The sequence below is a fragment of the Salvelinus namaycush genome, chromosome 14 (assembly GCF_016432855.1).
Source record: "Salvelinus namaycush isolate Seneca chromosome 14, SaNama_1.0, whole genome shotgun sequence".
Taxonomy (NCBI): Eukaryota; Metazoa; Chordata; class Actinopteri; order Salmoniformes; family Salmonidae; genus Salvelinus; species Salvelinus namaycush.
In genome coordinates, this window is record NC_052320.1 from 10,699,700 (window position 1) to 10,723,443 (window position 23,744).

Below are 23,744 nucleotides of genomic sequence, written 5' to 3' on the forward strand. Positions count from 1 at the left end.
TGGAGGAGGGAAGGGGGACTGGAGGTGGGAAGGGGGACTGGAGGTGGAAAGGGGGACTGGAGGAGGGAAGGGGGACTGGAGGAGGGAAGGGGGACTGGAGGTGGAAAGGGGGACTGGAGGAGGGAAGGGGGACTGGAGGTGGAAAGGGGGACTGGAGGAGGGAAGGGGGACTGGAGGTGGAAAGGGGGACTGGAGGAGGGAAGGGGGACTGGAGGTGGAACCGGGACTGGAGGTGGAAAGGGGGACTGGAGGAGGGAAGGGGGACTGGAGGTGGAAAGGGGGACTGGAGGAGGGAAGGGGGACTGGAGGAGGGAAGGGGGACTGGAGGTGGAAAGGGGGACTGGAGGAGGGAAGGGGGACTGGAGGAGGGAAGGGGGACTGGAGGAGGGAAGGGGGACTGGAGGAGGGAAGGGGGACTGGAGGTGGAAAGGGGGACTGGAGGAGGGAAGGGGGACTGGAGGAGGGAAGGGGGACTGGAGGAAGGAAGGGGGACTGGAGGAGGGAAGTGGGACTGGAGGTGGAAAGGGGGACTGGAGGAGGGAAGGGGGACTGGAGGAGGGAAGGGGGACTGGAGGAGGGAAGGGGGACTGGAGGAGGGAAGGGGGACTGGAGGTGGAAAGGGGGACTGGAGGAGGGAAGGGGGACTGGAGGAGGGAAGGGGGACTGGAGGAGGGAAGGGGGACTGGAGGTGGAAAGGGGGACTGGAGGAGGGAAGGGGGACTGGAGGAGGGAAGGGGGACTGGAGGAGGGAAGGGGGACTGGAGGAGGGAAGGGGGACTGGAGGTGGAAAGGGGGACTGGAGGAGGGAAGGGGACTGGAGGAGGGAAGGGGGACTGGAGGAGGGAAGGGGGACTGAAGGAGGGAAGTGGGACTGGAGGTGGAAAGGGGGACTAAGGAAGGGGGGGGGGGGGGGGGTTATAGGTTAAGTTTAGGCTAGCCCTGTGGTTTCCATTGAAGGTGCTAGGGGGAGGTGGGGGAAGTAAAAGTTTGAATTTTAGCCTCCCTGTTTTTTTAGTTTATGATTGGGGCTGCTTTTTTACGGGCCTGGGCCTACAGCTGCTGGTGTGAATAGCTGCCCAAGGTGACTGGATCCTAATAAAGGCCTGGCCAGCTAGGAGACTGTCTTTATAGGCCAGTTCATAAGCCTGGGCCACTATTAAACCCTGCCAGGGCCTAGCTGAGGAATTTAGGGCCAGGAAACAAGAGAAAATAGCGTTTGTGTGTCAGGGGGTGGTGTGTTTTGGAGGCTGGGGCTGGAGAAGTTGGGAGGTTGAAGTTTGAGGGGTGACCGGTCGTGAAAGTTGAAGAAGTGTTATTGGGGAGGGGTGTGTCTCTTACTGAGAGTTTGCAATGTTAACTAGCATGTGTGAGGGCCTGGTGTGTGTGGGTGTGTAATGCGTGTGCGCGCCTGTGTGCATGTTGTGTTTTGTGCTCCTGTGTGTGAGTGTGTGGCTTATGGCTTATGGAATCCATACAATGCATAGCTCAGTGCACAATGACCTTATTTAGAACATCAGGAGCATGTGACGTCAGTGGTACGACAATCAGCTTGTATGACTGGGTTTGAACAGGACTGGCAGAAGTCTGCAGTCTGCAGCAGTGAGACTTCTTTCTACATTTTGGTCTCTCATCTTCCTACACCTTAGCTACCTTGTCAGGTGTGTGCTAGATTTGTCCTGAGGTTGTGTTTAAGTGGATGCCGGTCTCAGTGAGTCAGTCAGTGGCAGTCAGTAGGCTGTTTTGGAATGACTGAGGAATCCCTAGCTGCTGCAACAGCCCTGCCCATTCAGCTACCAGTCCTTATCAGAGACTGAGATCTGTCAATCTAATAAATTACGCCTCCACTTATTGTCAGTTATCTGCCTGCTGTTAAACTGTTTGTTTTCTTTACCTCTGTCAATCTGAGCCCCTCCCAGCTCTAAAAGGCACACACATCTCTGATCTGTGACCTGAGGGCCCGGCTCAGGGGGGGGGGGGGGGGCTATGCTAATACCCTACACCCCCAACCCGAGTACTCCGTTCTTCCACCTCTGGTCTTTTGGCCCTCCCACCTCTACGGGAGGGCAGCTCCCGCTCAGCCCAGTCCAAGCTCTTCTTTGTCCCGGCACCCCATTGGTGGAACCAGCTTCCCCCTGAAGCTAGGACAGCAGAGTCCCTGCCCATCTTCTGAAAACATCTGAAACCCAACCTCTTCAAAGAGTATCCAAAAAAATCCCACGGCACCCCCCTCGCACCCCCTCCTAAATAAAAATAAATGAAAAGCCTTTAGTGAACTAACACTGACTCTTTCCTCTCCTACCTCCTACCTCTTACCTGCTCTGAGTTTGATATCTACTTTATTGATTAGAAATGTACTTTCTATGCCAGTGGTGTGGTTGTCCCACCTTGCTGTCTTAAGATGAATGCAGAACTGTAAGTCGCTCTGGATAAGAGCGTCTGCACTCCCTGACACACAAACCCTAAATGTAAAATGTCAGTCTTCTCCCCACCAATAGTCAGTGAAAACCTCTCGCCTGTCTTTAATTAGTGTGTTCTAACCTTAGCATGAGTGAATGAAACTGCACCATAAAGACTCTCTAACAACTCTATTCGACTGCAAGCTAAAACGTAATAAAATCAATCAACAAATAAACCTCTTTACTCTTCTCTCTGTAGCGGTGGAGACCCAGAGCACCAGCTCTGAGGAGATGGTCCCCAGCTCTCCCTCTCCACCTCCCCCACCACGCATCTACAAACCCTGCTTCGTGTGCCAGGACAAGTCCTCTGGATACCATTACGGAGTCAGTTCCTGTGAGGGCTGCAAGGTGAGGAAGCCCCTGCTTCATCTTCCTCATCATCACTACAAATACACAGACAACACTCAAACTTAACACTGACAAGACACACAAAATAAAAAAGCTAAGTGTGAGACATAAAAGTGAAAGTATAGAAGGTCAAGATATTGAGACATTACCATAAGAATGTAACATAAAGAATCCTGGATGAGGAAATCATAACAGTACAAAACATACTAAATGTTTCTGTTGTGAATTTGAAAATGGTCAGACATGAAAGGTTGAAATAAAGCAAACGGATACGTTACAATGTCGTTCATTCTGTTCCTTTCAACCATATTTCATAATAATTCTCTCTGTTAATTTCTCAGTGTGTGACCGTTACAATGTCACTCCCTATATAGTATTTAATCTGTTCTTTTCCCCTCTTTTCTCTCTCTCTCTCTCTCTCTCTCTCTCTCTCTCTCTCTCTCTCTCTCTCTCTCTCTCGCTCTCTCTCTCTCTCTCTCTCCCTATCGCTCTCTCTCCTCTCTCTCTCTCTTTCTCTCTCTCTTTCTCTCTCCCTATTGCTCTCACTCCTCTCTCTCTCTTTCTCTCTCTCTCGCCTTCCCTCTCCCTCTCTCTCGCTCTCACACTCTCATTCTCTCTCTCTCTCTCGCTTGCTCTCTCTATCTCTATTTCTTCTATTTATCTATCTATATCTATATCTATATATATATATCTGTTGATGTCTCCAGGGTTTCTTCCGACGCAGTATCCAGAAGAACATGGTGTACACCTGTCACCGAGACAAGAACTGCCAGATCAACAAGGTCACCAGGAACCGCTGCCAGTACTGCCGACTGCAGAAGTGCTTTGAGGTCGGCATGTCCAAGGAAGGTGAGAGACGTAAGAGGGGCTGAGGGATGTGGGATGGGATGAGGGATGAGGGATGTGGGATGGGATGAGGGATGTGGGATGGGATGAGGGATGAGGGATGTGGGATGAGGGATGTGGGATGGGATGAGGGATGGGATGAGGAATGTGGGATGAGGGATGTGGGATGGGATGAGGGATGTGGGATGGGATGAGGGATGTGGGATGAGGGATGTGGGATGGGATGAGGGATGAGGGATGTGGGATGTGGGATGTGGGATGGGATGAGGGATGAGGGATGAGGGATGTGGGATGTGGGATGAGGGATGTGGGATGGGATGAGGGATGTGGGATGTGGGATGAGGGATGGGATGAGGGATGTGGGATGGGATGAGGGATGTGGGATGTGGGATGGGATGAGGGATGTGGGATGGGATGGGGGATGTGGGATGGGATGAGGGATGTGGGATGGGATGAATTGTAGGGTATGTGGAGTTCAGTTCTGATTGCTTGTTTTGATTGTTTGTTTGCAAGATGTGATCTGTAGGCTAAGAGAGCTTCATAAACTGTTTATTCAATTGTGGGGTTGGAATAGTGTGAGACATATTTGGAGAGAATAAAAAAAAAGTGTTGAGTCCTCATTCAAAGGCAAGGGCAGTGTGAATACAAAGAGAACTGAGCTCTTTAGCTTTTTTACCCCAGAGTTCACTTTTAAGAGGACTGAGATTGGTTCTTTTAAAGAGGACTATATGTGAAAACACCCTCAGACTTACCATTGCACAAACCTCATTGCTACAGAACTGATTTTAATTGGTTAATGTTACATAGGCTTACGTGTTTAAGTCATGTTAAAACATAAATCTGAGCGGTAGATCTCAGCTTGCATTTTGACTCAGAAAGTGATCTTGACTCAGAAAAGGTTGGTGACCACTGACCTAAGAGGAAGTATGAGGAGAAACAGCAGGGTAGTGATTTGGAAAGACTGGGCACAGTACCAACCTTATGACTAATCATGTTACCAAAATGAGTCTGCTTAAGTCCCAAATGGCACCCTATTCCCTATTTAGTGCACTACTTTTCACCATAGCCCTATGGGAATAGGGTGCCATTTGTGACACAGACTCTGTCTTCCTGTTTCATCAGTCATCTCACTCTCAACACACCCTCACATTGCCAACACCTTCCATGTTTAATTCACACTGACATCTCAGTGGTGAATGAGTTGGCACCAACTGATACTTCTGTTGTGACAAAGACAGAAGCTGTAGCACTTTCAGCCACACAGGGCTCTATTTTCAGGGATTGTAAGTGATGTGAGTGTAACAGTGTGTGTGAGTGAGTGGCAGGCAGTTTGCCCATGGGACATGTATATGGGTGTAATGTTTGTGTGGATGTGTGTCAGGACTGAGATCACATTGTCCCTGCTATTTCTGGATATCCTGAGAGGAAGGAAAGAATGGGAGGAGGGAGGGAGAGAGGGAGATAGAGAGGGAGAGAGAGAGGGAGGGAGAGAGTGAGAGAGGGAGGGAGTGAGAGAGGGAGAGAGGGGGAGAGGGAGAGAGAGGGAGGCCATGCTTACTGGTCAACTCAATGGTCAACTCAAATTTCAAGTGTCATAGTTTATTCGCCACGTGCACAGGATACAACAGGTGTAAAACAGAACAGTGAAGTTCTTACCTTGAGACCTCTTTCCCAACAATTCAGTGATAATGATAATATAGATAATAATATAGATAATAATAATATAGATAATATTAATATAGATAATAATAATATAGATAATAATGATATAGATAATGATAATATAGATAATAATATAGATAATATAGATAATAATAATATAGATAAAATTAATATAGATAATAATAATATAGATAATAATGATATAGATAATAATAATATAGATAATAATGTAGATAATAATAATATAGATAATATAGAGAATAATAATAATATAGATAAAGTAGATAATACAAATATAGATAATAATAATGATAATATAGATAATAATAATATAGATAATAATAGAAAATACAATCAAAAATCAAAAACCACACAAGAACTACGATGTGAGTTAAAGAAACGAGAATGCAAGTATATACAGGTCAGTGTCAGTACCTTATTCAATGTGCAGGGGTACTGGAGTGGTTGTATATACAGGTCAGTGTCAGTACCTTATTCAATGTGCAGGGGTACTGGAGTGGTTGTATATACAGGTCAGTGTTAGTACCTTATTCAATGTGCAGGGGTACTGGAGTGGTTGTATATACAGGTCAGTGTCAGTACCTTATTCAATGTGCAGGGGTACTGGAGTGGTTGTATATACAGGTCAGTGTTAGTACCTTATTCAATGTGCAGGGGTACTGGAGTGGTTGTATATACAGGTCAGTGTTAGTACCTTATTCAATGCGCAGGGGTACTGGAGTGGTTGTATATACAGGTCAGTGTCAGTACCTTATTCAATGTGCAGGGGTACTGGAGTGGTTGTATATACAGGTCAGTGTTAGTACCTTATTCAATGTGCAGGGGTACTGGAGTGGTTGTATATACAGGTCAGCGTTAGTACCTTATTCAATGTGCAGGGGTACTGGAGTGGTTGTATATACAGGTCAGCGTTAGTACCTTATTCAATGTGCAGGGGTACTGGAGTAGTTGTATATACAGGTCAGTGTCAGTACCTTATTCAATGTGCAGGGGTACTGGAGTGGTTGTATATACAGGTCAGTGTTAGTACCTTATTCAATGTGCAGGGGTACTGGAGTGGTTGTATATACAGGTCAGTGTTAGTACCTTATTCAATGTGCAGGGGTACTGGAGTGGTTGTATATACAGGTCAGTGTTAGTACCTTATTCAATGTGCAGGGGTACTGGAGTGGTTGTATATACAGGTCAGTGTTAGTACCTTATTCAATGTGCAGGGGTACTGGAGTGGTTGTATATACAGGTCAGTGTTAGTACCTTATTCAATGCGCAGGGGTACTGGAGTGGTTGTATATACAGGTCAGTGTTAGTACCTTATTCAATGTGCAGGGGTACTGGAGTGGTTGTATATACAGGTCAGTGTTAGTACCTTATTCAATGTGCAGGGGTACTGGAGTGGTTGTATATACAGGTCAGTGTTAGTACCTTATTCAATGTGCAGGGGTACTGGAGTGGTTGTATATACAGGTCAGCGTTAGTACCTTATTCAATGTGCAGGGGTACTGGAGTGGTTGTATATACAGGTCAGCGTTAGTACCTTTTTCAATGCGCAGGGGTACTGGAGTGGTTGTATATACAGGTCAGTGTTAGTACCTTATTCAATGTGCAGGGGTACTGGAGTGGTTGAGGTGGTTTGTAAACATGGCTGAAAAGTGACTGGTAGCAGGAATACCTCAATGCAGAGGGGGAGGAAGAGAATGGGAGATAGTGTCATCACTTTGTTTAATGAATTACTGTTATAAGCTGTATTGTATACTATGGCTTAATAACTTGTTTGTAACATCACTGAATTGCAGAGCATCAGTGGCTAGGCCTAAATAACATGACTGATCCATGTTGTCACTGAGATTCTTATTCACATGTTGTTTGTTCCTACTCTTCCTCTTCTTCCTCACCTCCTCCTCCTCCCCCCCCCCCCCCCCCCCCCCCCCACCCCCCCCCCCCCACCCCCCCCCACCCCACACAGCGGTGCGTAACGACAGGAACAAGAAGAAGAAAGATGTGAAGGAGGAGTTGGTGTTGCCAGAGAGTTATGAGTTGAGTGGAGAACTGGAGGAGCTGGTCAACAAAGTCAGCAAAGCCCACCAAGACACCTTCCCCTCACTGCTGCAGCTGGGCAAATACCACACCGTAAGAGTCTCACACATCTTTCTGTTTCAACATACGGACACAAATCTGCTATGAACATGTATACTTTCCCAACTCAAAAGGCCAGTTTAGGGTAAATCTTATTTCTCCATTGGTCACTGTGTGAGAACAGGGGTCAGGTGATCGGTTGGTGTAAAGTAAGACTGTGAGAGCATTCTACCTGGTTGGCTGATGTTCAGTCAGTGATATTATTATTCTAGCTGATTGATGTCTAGTCAGACAGCCAGGTCCTCCGTGATACAAGTCAGTATACAACGTCCATCTATGTATGAGGACAATGGGAGATGACATGGAAAACTGCCACTAGGGGCAACAGTGAGCGCTGGTACCTTCTGGTTTTGGTTTCACTAGGGCGTTGTGGACGTGGATGCTGGATGGGCGTAAGCATCTGCCTCTTGTGCATGTTTAAATCCTGCGATAGAAAGTTGTTTTTTAGATTTTAGTTTTAAGCCTATCCTTAACCCTTATGTTACCCATTCGGAGTTTATACCTAACCTGAAGATTTCGGAGTTCGAAATGTTACGTTTGAAAAACATGGATGGACGTCTAATTCTGATGTGAGACTGTGAGAGCTAGCTGAGTAAGAACCCTGTCTTTTAACCCTATCTGTGTCTCCCATATGCTCATAATATATCTCTCTGTATCTCCTCCGTCCTCCAGAACTCCAGTGCAGAGCAGCGCGTGCAGCTGGACCTGGGGCTGTGGGATAAGTTCAGTGAGCTTTCCACCAAGTGCATCATCAAGATCGTGGAGTTTGCCAAGCGCCTCCCCGGCTTCACCACCCTCACCATCGCTGACCAGATCACCCTCCTCAAATCAGCCTGCCTGGATATCCTGGTACTTACCTGGTTCTTCCCATCCCTTCAACCCCCTCTGTGTTATCAAATAAAGTCTCACCAGTCATAGTTGAGATCTGTCGAAAGGTTCCCATTATATAATAACTGGTACTCAGAAAGCCATGTGTAAATGTAATGATAAGAGGACAGTGCCTCTCAGTGGATAGAGGTGGCATTGCAAGAATAACTTTGCATGTCGGCTCATACTGTAGGGAGGGAAAGTTGAATAGCTGAAGATGTTTTATGGACAATAGATGTAGAACAAATCAAATCAAATCTGTCACATACACATGGTTAGCAGATGTTAATGCGAGTGTAGCGAGTGTAGCGAAATGCTTGTAAACATAGCCTACTATATGGATCAGACTTCCTGTGGTAAGCACTTCCTGTGGTATGCACTTCCTGTGGTATGCAGATAATCGATTTTATTTATGGTATACTTCCCCCTCTCTTTCTCTGTCTTCAACCGCCCACCCCCACCCCTCTCTCTCACTCTCTCTCTCTCGCTCTCTCTCTCTCTCTCTAATTCTATCTCTCAATTCAATTTAAGGGCTTTATTTGCACGGGAAACATATGTTTACATTGCCAAAGCAAGTGAAATAGATAATAAACAAAGGTGAAATAATCAATAAAAAATTAACAGTAAACATTACACTCACCAAAGTTCTAAAATAATAAAGACATTTCATATGTGTCTCTCTCACTCCTAGATGTTGAGGATCTGCACCCGCTACACTCCAGAGCAGGACACCATGACCTTCTCAGACGGGCTGACCCTGAACCGGACCCAGATGCACAACGCAGGCTTCGGCCCGCTCACAGACCTGGTGTTTGCCTTTGCTGGCCAGCTGCTGCCTCTGGAGATGGACGACACAGAGACGGGCCTCCTCAGCGCCATCTCCCTCATCTCTGGAGGTACTGCACCCTGAGGGGCTTAACATGATTTTACTGCCAGTCAATACAATGTTAAGAGCACATACAGAGCTAAATGTCTGTGAGGTGTTAGGCCGGGATAACTTCCTCACTCAGTTACAATACCAGTAGAAATTTGGAGATAAAATAGTTTAGATACACTATACTTTACTCTTCGTCAATTTCAGCAATTACATCAATTCTAGTGTGATGGATGGTTCCTGTTTATCATGTATTGTGTATATAACTCTGTCCTCTCCCCTTTCCGTCCCTCAGACCGTATGGACCTGGAAGAGCCCCAGAAGGTGGACAAGCTGCAAGAGCCCCTCCTGGAGGCCCTGAAGATCTACGCACGTCGCAGGCGCCCCAACAAACCACACATGTTCCCCCGCATGCTGATGAAGATCACTGACCTCAGAGGCATCAGCACTAAGGGTCAGTATTAGTACATTGGATTAGAGTCGAGCATCCTCCGTTAGAGCACCTGTAACACTGTCTTGACACACATTGAAGATATGCTAAGATTTGGACCAAACTGTCTTGACATACATTGAAGATATGCTAAGATTTGGACCAAACTGTCTTGACAAAAATTGAAGATATGCTAAGATTTGGAACAAACTGTCTTGACACACATTGAAGATATGCTAAGATTTGAACCAAACTGTCTTGACACACATTGAAGATATGCTAAGATTTGGACCAAACTGTCTTGAACATCAAGGGTGGGTTGTAGACTTTTTTCTCTCTCCGTATTTTATTATTTTTCTGACAGGACAGTTAGAATAAGATTGGGATACAGGAATTGGAGAGAGTACAGAACGGAAGGGCACAGACAGGAGAGGCAGAGCCAAAAGGAATCACTTTCCAGATATGATGCCAACGTTTCTCTTTTCTCTTTGTCTTGTTTGTACAGGGGCAGAGAGAGCCATCACTCTGAAGATGGAGATCCCAGGCCCCATGCCTCCTCTGATCAGGGAGATGTTAGAGAACCCAGAGGCCTTCGAGGACCAAACAGAGAGCAGTGGAGAGAGCTCCCCACCGCCTGCCCCTCCACCCGTTCCACCAGCCTCCTCCAAGCCCCCCGCCACCATGAAGACTGAGGCTGAGGACGAGGAGGACAGCTGGGGGACAGAGAATGGCAGCGAGCCTTCCCCAGAGGAAGAAGATGAGGATGACTATGATGATGGGGAGGAGGAGGACCGGGACAGGGGCTCGGACAGCGAGGGGGAATCCTGGGCTCTGGAGGGTAGCAGCGAAGGGGCTAGGAAGAACCATGCCGGGAGGGCGCAGTGAGGAGGAGAGAAGATCACAGATATGCAGACTCTACACTCAAACACACACACACTAACTGACGTAATCAAACACACACACACACACACACACACACACACACACACACACACACACACACACACACACACACACACACACACACACACACACACACCATACCCCTTCCAGTGCTGGCCCTCCCTAACCTCCTCATCCCCTCTATCTCCCTAATGCACATCCGTCTCTCCAGGCAGGACAGGACACAGCAGGACAGAACACAGCAGGACAGGACAGAGCAGGGCAGGACAGAACAGGACAGAGCAGAGCAGAGCAGGACAGAGCAGGACAGAGCAGATCAGGACAGGACAGAGCAGGACAGGACAGCGCAGGACAGGACAGGGCAGGAAAGGACAGGGCAGGACAGGACAGTAGAGCCATATGGTTGCCTGTATAGACACTATAACTCAGGTTCCCTGACTCGCAGGTTCTTGACAAGTGCCATGCAGAGAGACTAATAAAACGAGAGACGGAGAAACCACATGATGCAACCGTCTGGACTTGTGACTCGTGATATAGAGAAGAGAGAAGATGACAAGAATACTATCTTTGACGAAGCAAATGTCACATTTTTTACTATCTTCTTGTTTGTATCTATATAGAGGAATGTCCAAACCAGACAGCATGAACTGAACAGTAAATCTGGATGCCAAGCAAAGCACACTTCTCAAAAAGAAATACAGAATGAAACCAAACTGAAAATGCTAATTATTTTGTTGGGCTTTTAAAAAAAAAAAAATTCTTCTTGTTTTATTTTCTTGATTTGTATTTTTCTTTCAATTTATGAATAAGTCTCTACATATCTATATACCATTATATTATTAGTCTTTGTTTGTAATCCTGGTTTTGATTTCTTCAGATGAGGTTTTGTGTTTGAGGAGTTTTCCAGCGGCGATATAAAGAGAGATTTGGAATCAGAATCAGAACATACCGCTAGCTGAATCTCCTTTCCAACTGGTGGTTTTTGGGCACTTTTGCTCGCCGTAGATGTCAATGATAATCAACTCAGTAATGTTAACTTGTGTTACAGTGACTCAAGTTGTGATTTGTTGTTATCAGGGGACTGGCATTAATCCATGTGCTTTCTTTCAACACAACCAACTATGCTGCCGATTGGACATGTGTCTTTGTGCCAAAGTTCGCAACTCATTTTCAGAAACAGACCCTAGACACCAACCAGTGCTCACACACACATCAAATCTTCACGCCTCAATTAGACACACAAACACACACACACACACACACACACACACACACACACACACACACACACACACACACACACACACACACACACACACACACACACACACACACACACACACACACACACACACACACACACTAAATCTCGGATCTATAACATATGTGCCGTCTTGGTTCGGGTGCTTAGACAGAGATTGACACTTGGCCGTATATGTAGCACTTTGATATCCTGTTTTTAAATCAGGCACCGCTAGCAAAGTAAGTTACAATACAATACAATACAACTTTATTGTCCAATATTGACAGTACCGTCACTGCCAATCTTATCTCAACAGAAATCATCAGATGTCTGTCACATTAAATAACTATTTCACGACGTGCACAAGCAGACACTCTTGCGTACACAAAAATACACACACACACACACCCACGCACAAACACACACACACACACGCAACCAGGATCTGTTATAGATAATGACATGGAAACAGACTTCTCAGGGCTTCTCTGTAAGGACCAAACCCTAGCGGGTTCGCTAGAAACAGGCAATATTTATGTGTGTGTATTTTTGACTCAGTCAATTGGATCTGTCCAGTTAACCCCTATCTCTGTGTACATAGAAGATATATGACTAGTCTACAAATGGCCTGGATGCCAGTCTGTTACCCTTTTCACACTATCATGACAACCTAACCCAAACTGTGCTGACTTCACATTGTCCTTCAGTCCACGGTTCCAACAACTATGGTGAGTGCATAACTAGGCCAGCTCTGTACAGCTCAGTTTGGCTTGGCTTGGCTCACTAGTGTGAAAAGACCAAACCTGTCTCAGACCAGATTTGGCTGACCTGTGCTGCTGGCATCCAAGAAACCAACTGCCTTCTCATCTAAAAGCCATTATATCATCATGTCTTTGTAAGGTTGTATGATATTCTCTCAGCGTTTTGTGTTCTCATATTTCATTTCTTCTCAATCGTCTTTGTTGCCAAAATGTCTCAGTCAATATGTAACCAGCTGGTCATAATGCAGCTGGCTGGCTACATACAGTACAGAGGTTTGTATGCAGTCTCTCTGTGAAGCAATATGAACAGGAATATGACAGCCTCCCAGCAGTAGAGAGAGAGTGACCTACTGTACAGTACTCTCAGAATGTGGGCCTCCTGACCTGATTTGAGTGTGTGTTAATGCTTTAACATGTCTCCTCTGCCATTGGGTGAATGTTCTCTGTATGGTGCTGTGATGTCATACGGCGCGGAGCAGAGAAGCGAGGTTTGATGACCTCATCACCGCTCCTCTCTGTCTGCCCTGCCAGGCAGTCATGATGCAAACACAACGCTGAGATCATGTTGCTACACAACGTTGTGACAACATGGTTCTGATGCAGGTGTTATTTTCTGTAAAACACGGCCAAGGTATTGTCCAATTTTCTGTTCATACCAACTCATACAAAGATAAGCCATATAAATAAATTACTTTTGTGAGATTAACAGATTATTTTATTGTGTTACTTTTACTTTCTGTTTTCATCTGTGTTTATAGTGAATGTTTGAACAATTGGTAATTTCCTTATATCTTGGAGGGAATAACCATAGAGATCCTATTAAATTACAATATCTATCACAGCGCTGGGTAACCATTGTTGACCAACTGCCCTTACCAAAATGGCTGACCTTTTAATACTGTCATAAGAAGGTTCATGTCCATTCTATTACGGGAATAGCCTCGACTCAGAATGGGGAAATGTTATATTGCACTTACAACACTGTTATGAATGTGTTTTAAACTACACTTCCGATTATGTGTTACCAGGTTTTTTTTTAATGATAGCCCGCCCCTTCACCAGCAGTGAGCTGTGAGCCTGGGTACAAGACCCCTGGGTACAAGACCCCTGGGTACAAGCCCCTGGGTACAAGACCACTGGGTACAAGATCCCTGGGTACAAGACCACTGGGTACAAGACCCCTGGGTACAAGACCACTGGGTACAAGACCACTGGGTACAAGACCCCTGGGTACAAGACCACTGGGTACAAGACCCCTGGGTACAAGACCACTGGGTACAAGACCACTGGGTACAACACCACTGGGTACAAGACCCCTGGGTACAAGACCCCTGGGTACAAGACCACTGGGTACAAGACCCCTGGGTACAAGACCACTGGGTACAAGACCCCTGGGTATAAGACTCCTGGGTACAAGACCACTGGGTACAAGACCAATGGGGGTGCAAGATAATTTCAGTGACGTGATCACATCTCAGCACAGTGAATAACAATAGAGGGCGCTCTTGCACTGTGGCTACACAGGCCAACCAGCGAGCAGTGCCAATGTAGACCAACCCCGCATATAGAATAGGATGAAACAGAAACTTTAATAGGTCATGAAATGCATCCCAAATGGCACCCTACATAGTGCACTACTTTTGACCCTGGTCATAGCAGTGGACTATATAGCAGATGTGGAAAGCAGTGGGTATCACAGACAATAAATCTCTGTCTGTGGGTCTTGCCAAACAAGGACATCATATAAGAGTGTGGTGTGCTCCCGTCTCTCTAGCTTTGTGGATCCTACTATTGGAGCACGGGGGGTTAAGGTGTTTACCTTTAATCATCAGAATCATCAGAATCATCTAATATAGCAGCAGGGGGGTTAAGGTGTTTACATTTAATCATCAGAATCATCTAATATAGCAGCAGGGGGGTTCAAGTGTTTACCTTTAATCATCAGAATCATCTAATATAGCAGCAGGGGGGTTAAAGTGTTTACCTTTAATCATCAGAATCATCTAATATAGCAGCAGGGGGGTTAAGGTGTTTACCTTTAATCATCAGAATCATCAGAATCATCTAATATAGCAGCAGGGGGGTTAAGGTGTTTACCTTTAATCATCAGAATCATCTAATATAGCAGCAGGGGGGTTCAAGTGTTTACCTTTAATCATCAGAATCATCTAATATAGCAGCAGGGGGGTTAAAGTGTTTACCTTTAATCATCAGAATCATCTAATATAGCAGCGGGGAGGTTAAGGTGTTTACCTTTAATCGCAGAATCATCTAATATAGCAGCAGGGGGGTTAAGGTGTTTACCTTTAATCATCAGAATCATCAGAATCATCTAATATAGCAGCAGGGGGGTTAAGGTGTTTACCTTTAATCATCAGAATCATCTAATATAGCAGCAGGGGGGTTCAAGTGTTTACCTTTAATCATCAGAATCATCTAATATAGCAGCAGGGGGGTTAAGGTGTTTACCTTTAATCATCAGAATCATCTAATATAGCAGCAGGGGGGTTAAGGTGTTTACCTTTAATCATCAGAATCATCTAATATAGCAGCAGGGGGGTTAAGGTGTTTACCTTTAATCATCAGAATCATCTAATATAGCAGCAGGGGGGTTCAAGTGTTTACCTTTAATCATCAGAATCATCTAATATAGCAGCAGGGGGGTTAAGGTGTTTACCTTTAATCATCAGAATCATCTAATATAGCAGCAGGGGGGTTAAGGTGTTTACCTTTAATCATCAGAATCATCTAATATAGCAGCAGGGGGGTTCAAGTGTTTACCTTTAATCATCAGAATCATCTAATATAGCAGCAGGGGGGTTAAAGTGTTTACCTTTAATCATCAGAATCATCTAATATAGCAGCGGGGAGGTTAAAGTGTTTACCTTTAATCATCAGAATCATCAGAATCATCTAATATAGCAGCAGGGGGGTTAAGGTGTTTACCTTTAATCATCAGAATCATCTAATATAGCAGCAGGGGGGTTAAAGTGTTTACCTTTAATCATCAGAATCATCTAATATAGCAGCAGGGGGGTTAAAGTGTTTACCTTTAATCATCAGAATCATCTAATATAGCAGCGGGGAGGTTAAGGTGTTTACCTTTAATCGCAGAATCATCTAATATAGCAGCAGGGGGGTTAAGGTGTTTACCTTTAATCATCAGAATCATCAGAATCATCTAATATAGCAGCAGGGGGGTTAAGGTGTTTACCTTTAATCATCAGAATCATCTAATATAGCAGCAGGGGGGTTCAAGTGTTTACCTTTAATCATCAGAATCATCTAATATAGCAGCAGGGGGGTTAAGGTGTTTACCTTTAATCATCAGAATCATCTAATATAGCAGCAGGGGGGTTAAGGTGTTTACCTTTAATCATCAGAATCATCTAATATAGCAGCAGGGGGGTTAAGGTGTTTACCTTTAATCATCAGAATCATCTAATATAGCAGCAGGGGGGTTAAAGTGTTTACCTTTAATCATCAGAATCATCTAATATAGCAGCAGGGGGGTTAAAGTGTTTACCTTTAATCATCAGAATCATCTAATATAGCAGCAGGGGGGTTAAAGTGTTTACCTTTAATCATCAGAATCATCTAATATAGCAGCGGGGAGGTTAAAGTGTTTACCTTTAATCATCAGAATCATCAGAATCATCTAATATAGCAGCAGGGGGGTTAAGGTGTTTACCTTTAATCATCAGAATCATCTAATATAGCAGCAGGGGGGTTAAAGTGTTTACCTTTAATCATCAGAATCATCAGAATCATCTAATATAGCAGCAGGGGGGTTAAGGTGTTTACCTTTAATCATCAGAATCATCTAATATAGCAGCAGGGGGGTTAAAGTGTTTACCTTTAATCATCAGAATCATCTAATATAGCAGCAGGGGGGTTAAAGTGTTTACCTTTAATCACAGAATCATCTAATATAGCAGCAGGGGGGTTAAGGTGTTTACCTTTAATCATCAGAATCATCTAATATAGCAGCAGGGGGGTTAAAGTGTTTACCTTTAATCATCAGAATCATTTTATATAGCAGCTATATAATATCAGAGAAGGTAGAGATGCATGCTTCCACACACAGTGTCCTTCAAACTACAGTACATTATAGGCCTATACGGTTGCTTTTATTAACAGATGCAGTCTAGAGAGGAGAGTGATAAACTGAGAGAGGCAGGGGTTCTATCAATTATATGATTGCTATAATTAACGATAATTAAATACAGATCAATAAAGAGGGACTGGGGATTAGAATAAGGTCCATAGCTGCTTTACAAGGAACCACTAAATAGCTGCATTTCAAGGAACCACTAAATTGCTCCATATAGTCAACCCCAATAGCATGTTGCCATGGAAACCCCCAGGGACAGGGAGGGGTCCAAGGGCGGTTGTTGGTGTATGGGGAGGAGGTTGAAGAGACAGAGCGGTATTTTTATTTGCACAGGCACCACCTTTCCAATCCTACTAGCAGTGATTAGGTCAATTACTGTGCTACCATGCTGCAGACCAGACCAGTAGCATGGTAGCACCAGACTAGTCCAGTAGCATGGTAGCACCAGAACAGACCAGTAGCATGGTAGCACCAGACCAGTCCAGCAGCATGGTAGCACCAGACCAAACCAGCAGCATGGTAGCACCAGACCAGACCAGTAGCATGGTAACACCAGACCAGACCAGTAGCATGGTAACACCAGACCAGCAGCATGGTAGCACTAGACCAGACCAGCAGCATGGTAGCACCAGACCAGCAGCATGGTAGCACTATACCAGACCAGCAGCATCGTAGCACTAGACCAGACCAGCAGCATGGTAGCACCAGACCAGCAGCATGGTAGCACTAGACCAGACCAGCAGCATGGTAGCACTAGACCAGACCAGCAGCATGGTGGCACCAGAGCAACAGCATGGTAGCACCAGACCAGACCAGCAGCATGGTAGCACCAGACCAGCAGGATGGTAGCACCAGACCAGCAGCATGGTAGCACTATACCAGCCCAACAGCATGGTAGCACCAGACCAGACCAGCAGCATGGTAGCACCAGACCAGCAGCATGGTAGCACCAGACCAAACCAGCAGCATGGTAGCACTAGATCAGACCAGCAGGATGGTAGCACCAGACCAGCAGCATGGTAACACCAGACCAGCAGCATGGTAGCACCAGACCAAACCAGCAGCATGGTAGCACCAGACCAGCAGCATGGTAACACCAGACCAGACCAGCAGCATGGTAACACTAGACCATACCAGCAGCATGGTAGCACCAGACCAGCAGCATGGTAACACCAGACCAGACCAGCAGCATGGTAGCACCAGACCAAACCAGCAGCATGGTAGCACCAGACCAGCAGCATGGTAACACCAGACCAGACCAGCAGCATGGTAGCACCAGACCAAACCAGCAGCATGGTAACACCAGACCAGACCAGCAGCATGGTAGCACCAGACCAAACCAGCAGCATGGTAGCACCAGACCAGCAGCATGGTAACACCAGACCAGACCAGCAGCATGGTAACACCAGACCAGACCAGCAGCATGGTAACACTAGACCATACCAGCAGCATGGTAACACCAGACCAGACCAGCAGCATGGTAACACCAGACCAGACCAGCAGCATGGTAACACTAGACCATACCAGCAGCATGGTAACACCAGACCATACCAGCAGCATGGTAGCACCAGACCAAACCAGCAGCATGGTAGCACCAGACCAGACCAGCAGCATGGTAGCACCAGACCAAACCAGCAGCATGGTAGCACCAGACCAGCAGCATGTGTAGGAGTAAATGAGATGTATAGGACAGCACATAGATGTATAAAATGGCTGAACATTAAAGATAGACCACACTAATGAAAGGGAGAGAACACATGGTCTGCTGACCTGACACTAAGGATAGAGAAACACATGGTCTGCTGACCTGACACTTAGGATAAAGAGACACATGGTCTGCTGACCTGACACTAATGATAAAGAGATTCATAGTCAGCTGCTTCTACACAGAGGCATATAGGACAGAATCTGCTGATTCCAATAAAGGTAAACTGAACAAAGAGTACATAGACACATTTAAGAAAAGAATTGAGACATTATGCTGACACACTAAAAGATAGAGGGTCCAGCCACCATTATAATCAAATTGAAAACAGATATGAGCGTTATTGGGCGTGAACAAGTAGGAGGCTTGAACTAAAAGATAATGGTGGTGAAAGACTTAAGAAAAGAAAGGTCATTTGCATAAGGGATGGACATAATACTATGTGTGTATAAATATAACAGCTGGAGTTCTGAGAAGGGGTGTGTTCCGCGGGACATTCCGGCTTTGATATACTTTGTATTAAAAAGTCTATTTGATTTCACAAGTTCTTATGAGTTATAATTGAATTGATTTTCCACGACACATGGTAACACCAGACCAGACCAGCAGCATGGTAGCACCAGACCAAACCAGCAGCATGGTAGCACCAGACCAGCAGCATGGTAACACCAGACCAGACCAGCAGCATGGTAGCACCAGACCAAACCAGCAGCATGGTAGCACCAAACCAGCAGCATGGTAACACCAGACCAGACCAGCAGCATGGTAACACCAGACCAGACCAGCAGCATGGTAGCACCAGACCAGACCAGCAGCATGGTAACACCAGACCAGACCAGCAGCATGGTAGCACCAGACCAAACCAGCAGCATGGTAGCACCAGACCAGCAGCATGGTAACACCAGACCAGACCAGCAGCATGGTAACACCAGACCAGACCAGCAGCATGGTAACACTAGACCATACCAGCAGCATGGTAACACCAGACCAGACCAGCAGCATGGTAACACCAGACCAGACCAGCAGCATGGTAACACCAGACCAGACCAGCAGCATGGTAACACCAGACCAGCAGCATGGTAGCACTAGACCAGACCAGCAGCATGGTAGCACCAGACCAGCAGCATGGTAACACCAGACCATACCAGCAGCATGGTAACACCAGACCATACCAGCAGCATGGTAACACTAGACCATACCAGCAGCATGGTAACACCAGACCAGACCAGCAGCATTGTAACACCAGACCAGACCAGCAGCATGGTAACACTAGACCAGACCAGCAGCATGGTAACACCAGACCATACCAGCAGCATGGTAACACAAGACCATACCAGCAGCATGGTAACACCAGACCATACCAGCAGCATGGTAACACTAGACCATACCAGCAGCATGGTAACACCAGACCATACCAGCAGCATGGTAGCACCAGACCAGACCAGCAGCATGGTAACACCAGACCAGCAGCATGGTAACACTAGACCATACCAGCAGCATGGTAACACCAGACCATACCAGCAGCATGGTAGCACCAGACCAGACCAGCAGCATGGTAACACCAGACCAGCAGCATGGTAACACCAGACCATACCAGCAGCATGGTAACACCAGACCATACCAGCAGCATGGTAGCACCAGACCAGCAGCATGGTAACACCAGACCATACCAGCAGCATGGTAACACCAGACCATACCAGCAACATGGTAACACTAGACCATACCAGCAGCATGGTAACACCAGACCATACCAGCAGCATGGTAGCACCAGACCATACCAGCAGCATGGTAACACCAGACCATACCAGCAGCATGGTAGCACCAGACCATACCAGCAGCATGGTAGCACCAGACCATACCAGCAGCATGGTAGCACCAGACCATACCAGCAGCATGGTAGCACCAGACCATACCAGCAGCATGGTAGCACCAGACCATACCAGCAGCATGGTAGCACCAGACCAGACCAGACATAAGGAACAAAAGTTAGATCAGAGTGTGTGATAAAGAGAGAAAACGTCATGACTTGGACTGTGTGTGATGAAACATTTAGGGGCTATGAGGACATCCTGGAGACATATAAGTAGGCAGTAACCCACCTAACAACAAATGTTCCCAAAGCATTAGAGAACTTTCCCTTTAAGAGTCTAATGTTTTCATAGGAATGTGCCATTGATGTGCAAGGACTGTTTCCAAGAGACCATTCCCTTAATGTCAAACACAATTTACCCAGAATGTGATTACCATGTTCTCAGAATCTTCAATATTAATGTTCTAGACATGTTTATTGGAACGTTGCAAGAAAATTCCGGTGTCCAGTTTTCTGAGGGTTAGGAGAATATTCTATCAACAATATCTTAATGTTGTAGACACATTTCATGGTATCGTTTGTGTCCAATTTTCTGAGGGTTAGGAGAATATTCCATCAACATCACACCAAAGAATCACAGAACACAGGCATATTACTCTGTTTTAATGTTATTTCTTGATCACTATGTTTAAAAAAAAGGTTTTCTTGAGTGTACTTTCAATAAACAGAGCTGAGATTTACTTTGAAGTGTAAAGTGTAGCAATGCAGGTGAAATCAGTAATTGACACAGACATGGTTGCGTAGCGTTCCACAGGGATGCTGGCCCATGTTGACTCCAATTATTCCCACAGTTGTGTCAAGTTGGCTGGGTGTCCTTTGGGTGGTGGACTATTCTTGAAACACACAGGAAACTGTTGAGCGTTAAAAACCCAGCAGCGTTGCATTTCTTTACAAACTCAAACCGGTGCGCCTGGCATCTACTACCATACCCTGTTCAAAGGCACTTAAATATTTTGCCTTGCCCCTTCACCCTCTGATTGGCACACATACACAATCAATGTCTCAATTGTCTCAAGGCTTAAAAATCCTTCTTTAGGAGAATATAAACTCAGCAAAAAAAGAAACGTCCCTTTTTCAGGATCCTGTCTTTCAAAGATAATTCATAAACATCCAAATAACTTCACAGATCTTCATTGTAAAGGGTTTAAACACTGTTTCCCATGCTTGTTCAATGAACCATAAACAATTAATGAACATGCACCTGTGGAACGGTCGTTAAGACACTAACAGCTCACAGACGGTATGCAATTAAGGTCACAGTTATGAAAACTTAGGACACTAAACAGGCCTTTCTACTGACTCTGAAAAACACCAAAAGAAAGATGCCCAGGGTCCCTGCTCATCTGTGTGAACGTGCCTTAGGCATGCTGCAAGGAGGCATGAGGACTGCAGATGTGGCCAGGGCAATAAATTGCAATGTCCGTACTGTGAAACGCCTAAGACAGCGCTACAGGGAGACAGGACGGACAGCTGATCGCCCGAACATCACACCTGCGGGACAGGTTCAGGATGGCAACAACAACTTCCCGAACGCACAATCCCTCCATCAGTGCTCAGACTGTCCACAATAGGCTGAGAGAGGCTGGACTAAGGGCTTGTAGGCCTGTTGTAAGGCAGGTCCTCACCAGACATCACCGGCAACTACGTCGCCTATGGGCACAAACCCACCGACGCTGGACCAGACAGGACTGGCAAAAAGTGCTCTTCACTGACGAGTCACGGTTTTATCTCACCAGGGGTGATGGTCGGATTCGAGTTCATCGTCGAAGGAATGAGCGTTACACCGAGGCCTGTACTCTGGAGCGGGATCGATTTGGAGGTGGAGGGTCCGTCATGGTCTGGGGCGGTGTGTCGCAGCATCATCGGGCTGAGTTTGTTGTTATTGCAGGCTATCTCAACGCTATGCGTTACAGGGGAGACATCCTCCTCTCTCATGTGGTACCCTTCCTGCAGGCTCATCCTGACATGACCCTCCAGCATGACAATGCCACCAGCCATACTGCTCGTTCTGTGCGTGATTTCCTGCAAGACAGAAATGTCAGTGTTCTGCCATGGCCAGCGAAGAGCCCGAATCTCAATCCCATTGAGCACGTCTGGGACCTGTTGGATTGGAGGGTGAGGGCTAGGGCCATTCCCCCCAGAAATGTCTGGGAACTTGCAGGTGCCTTGGTGGAAGAGTGGGGTAACATCTCACAGTAAGAAATGGCAAATCTGCTGCAGTCCATGAGGAGATGCACTGCAGTACTTAATGCACCTGGTGGCCACACCAGATACTGACTGTTACTTTTGATTTTGACCTCCCCTTTGTTCAGGGATCCATTATTCCATTTCTGTTAGTCACATGTCTGTGGAACTTGTTCAGTTTATGTCTCAGTTGTTGAATCTTGTTATGTTCCTACAAATATTTACACATGTTAAGTTTGCTGAAAATAAACGCAGTTGACAGTGAAGACATTTCTTTTTTTGCTGAGTTTCTAATCAACGTCACACCAAACACGATGACATTTCAAAAGGAGGCAAATAATTAGTCTGACAAACGTATTTTTTTCATCATTGTGATGTAGCCAGATTTACTTCAGATGCAGTATAACTTTAGCTAGCTAGCTAAGAATGAGGGTTTTTCACGCTCAACAGTTATCATCAATTTAAAACCTTCACTATAGGAAGAGACAAGCATGAAGAGGGAGGACGGGAGAGAGTGGAATGATAGAGAGAGCTGCTCTTAAAAGGGTAATGGAGAAAGTGAGAGATGAGTGAATATACCACAGACAAGGGCGAGTGAGGAAGGTAGACTAGGAAGGGATCAGGGAAGAAAAAAAAGGGGGGGTGGAGAATTAAACAAGAAATAAAGTGGAAGAAAAAAAGTGATTTGGGCAAGAGAGGCAGAGAGCTGGGGGGCAGGCAGCCTGCCTGGCAGAGGTCATAAAGCCTATTGCTGTATCCCAAATGGCACCAATTTCCCTGTATAGTGCACTACTTTTAACCAGAGTTCTGATTAAATGTAGTGCACTATATAGGAAACAGAGTGCCATTTGAGACAAATCCTAGTAAGATGCCTCTGGCTCTTCATATCTTTTACATTTCTAATTAAAACAGATAAAGAGTGAGGGAGACATCAATCCACCAGTGATTTCCCAGTTAAGGTTTTAGAGCAGGCTGTAAACCAGGCAGCCCGGCATCATTGATTTTATAATTAGCCACCGTCACCCCAGACATGAGCTGGAGGGTGCAGAGCAGAGGAGATGAAGGAGAGGGGGAGTTGGGGAAGGAGAGAGGTACAGGTAGAGAGGCAGGAGGGTAAGAAAAGAATGCAGAATGTGGTCCGAGGTCAGAGAAGAGAGGGAGTGAGTGAGAGGGAATGGAAGAGAGAGGAGATAGATATTCAGAAGAGAAGATGAGACATGTGATTAGCAAATTAGTATCAGAAATGTCATACCCTGAAGGAAGCAACCCAAAATGTTTGAATATTTCTCTTCCATCAAAAAAAAACAGGCACATTAGACACAAATGA

The 23,744-nt window shown here is 45.8% G+C and overlaps 1 protein-coding gene across 1 annotated transcript in view; it reads left to right on the top strand.

Moving 5' to 3' along the window:
- LOC120059123 (retinoic acid receptor gamma-A-like) overlaps positions 1 to 13,244 on the top strand; it is a 51,386-nt gene extending 38,142 nt beyond the window's left edge. Inside the window, exons 2-8 of the mRNA XM_039007936.1 lie at positions 2,656 to 2,804; positions 3,512 to 3,653; positions 7,297 to 7,460; positions 8,139 to 8,315; positions 9,025 to 9,229; positions 9,503 to 9,661; positions 10,143 to 13,244. Coding sequence (XP_038863864.1) covers positions 2,656 to 2,804; positions 3,512 to 3,653; positions 7,297 to 7,460; positions 8,139 to 8,315; positions 9,025 to 9,229; positions 9,503 to 9,661; positions 10,143 to 10,522 — 1,376 coding nt within the window. The 3' untranslated portion in view covers positions 10,523 to 13,244. The remainder of the gene's footprint in view (positions 1 to 2,655; positions 2,805 to 3,511; positions 3,654 to 7,296; positions 7,461 to 8,138; positions 8,316 to 9,024; positions 9,230 to 9,502; positions 9,662 to 10,142) is intronic.
- The last annotated feature ends 10,500 nt before the right edge of the window (positions 13,245 to 23,744 follow it).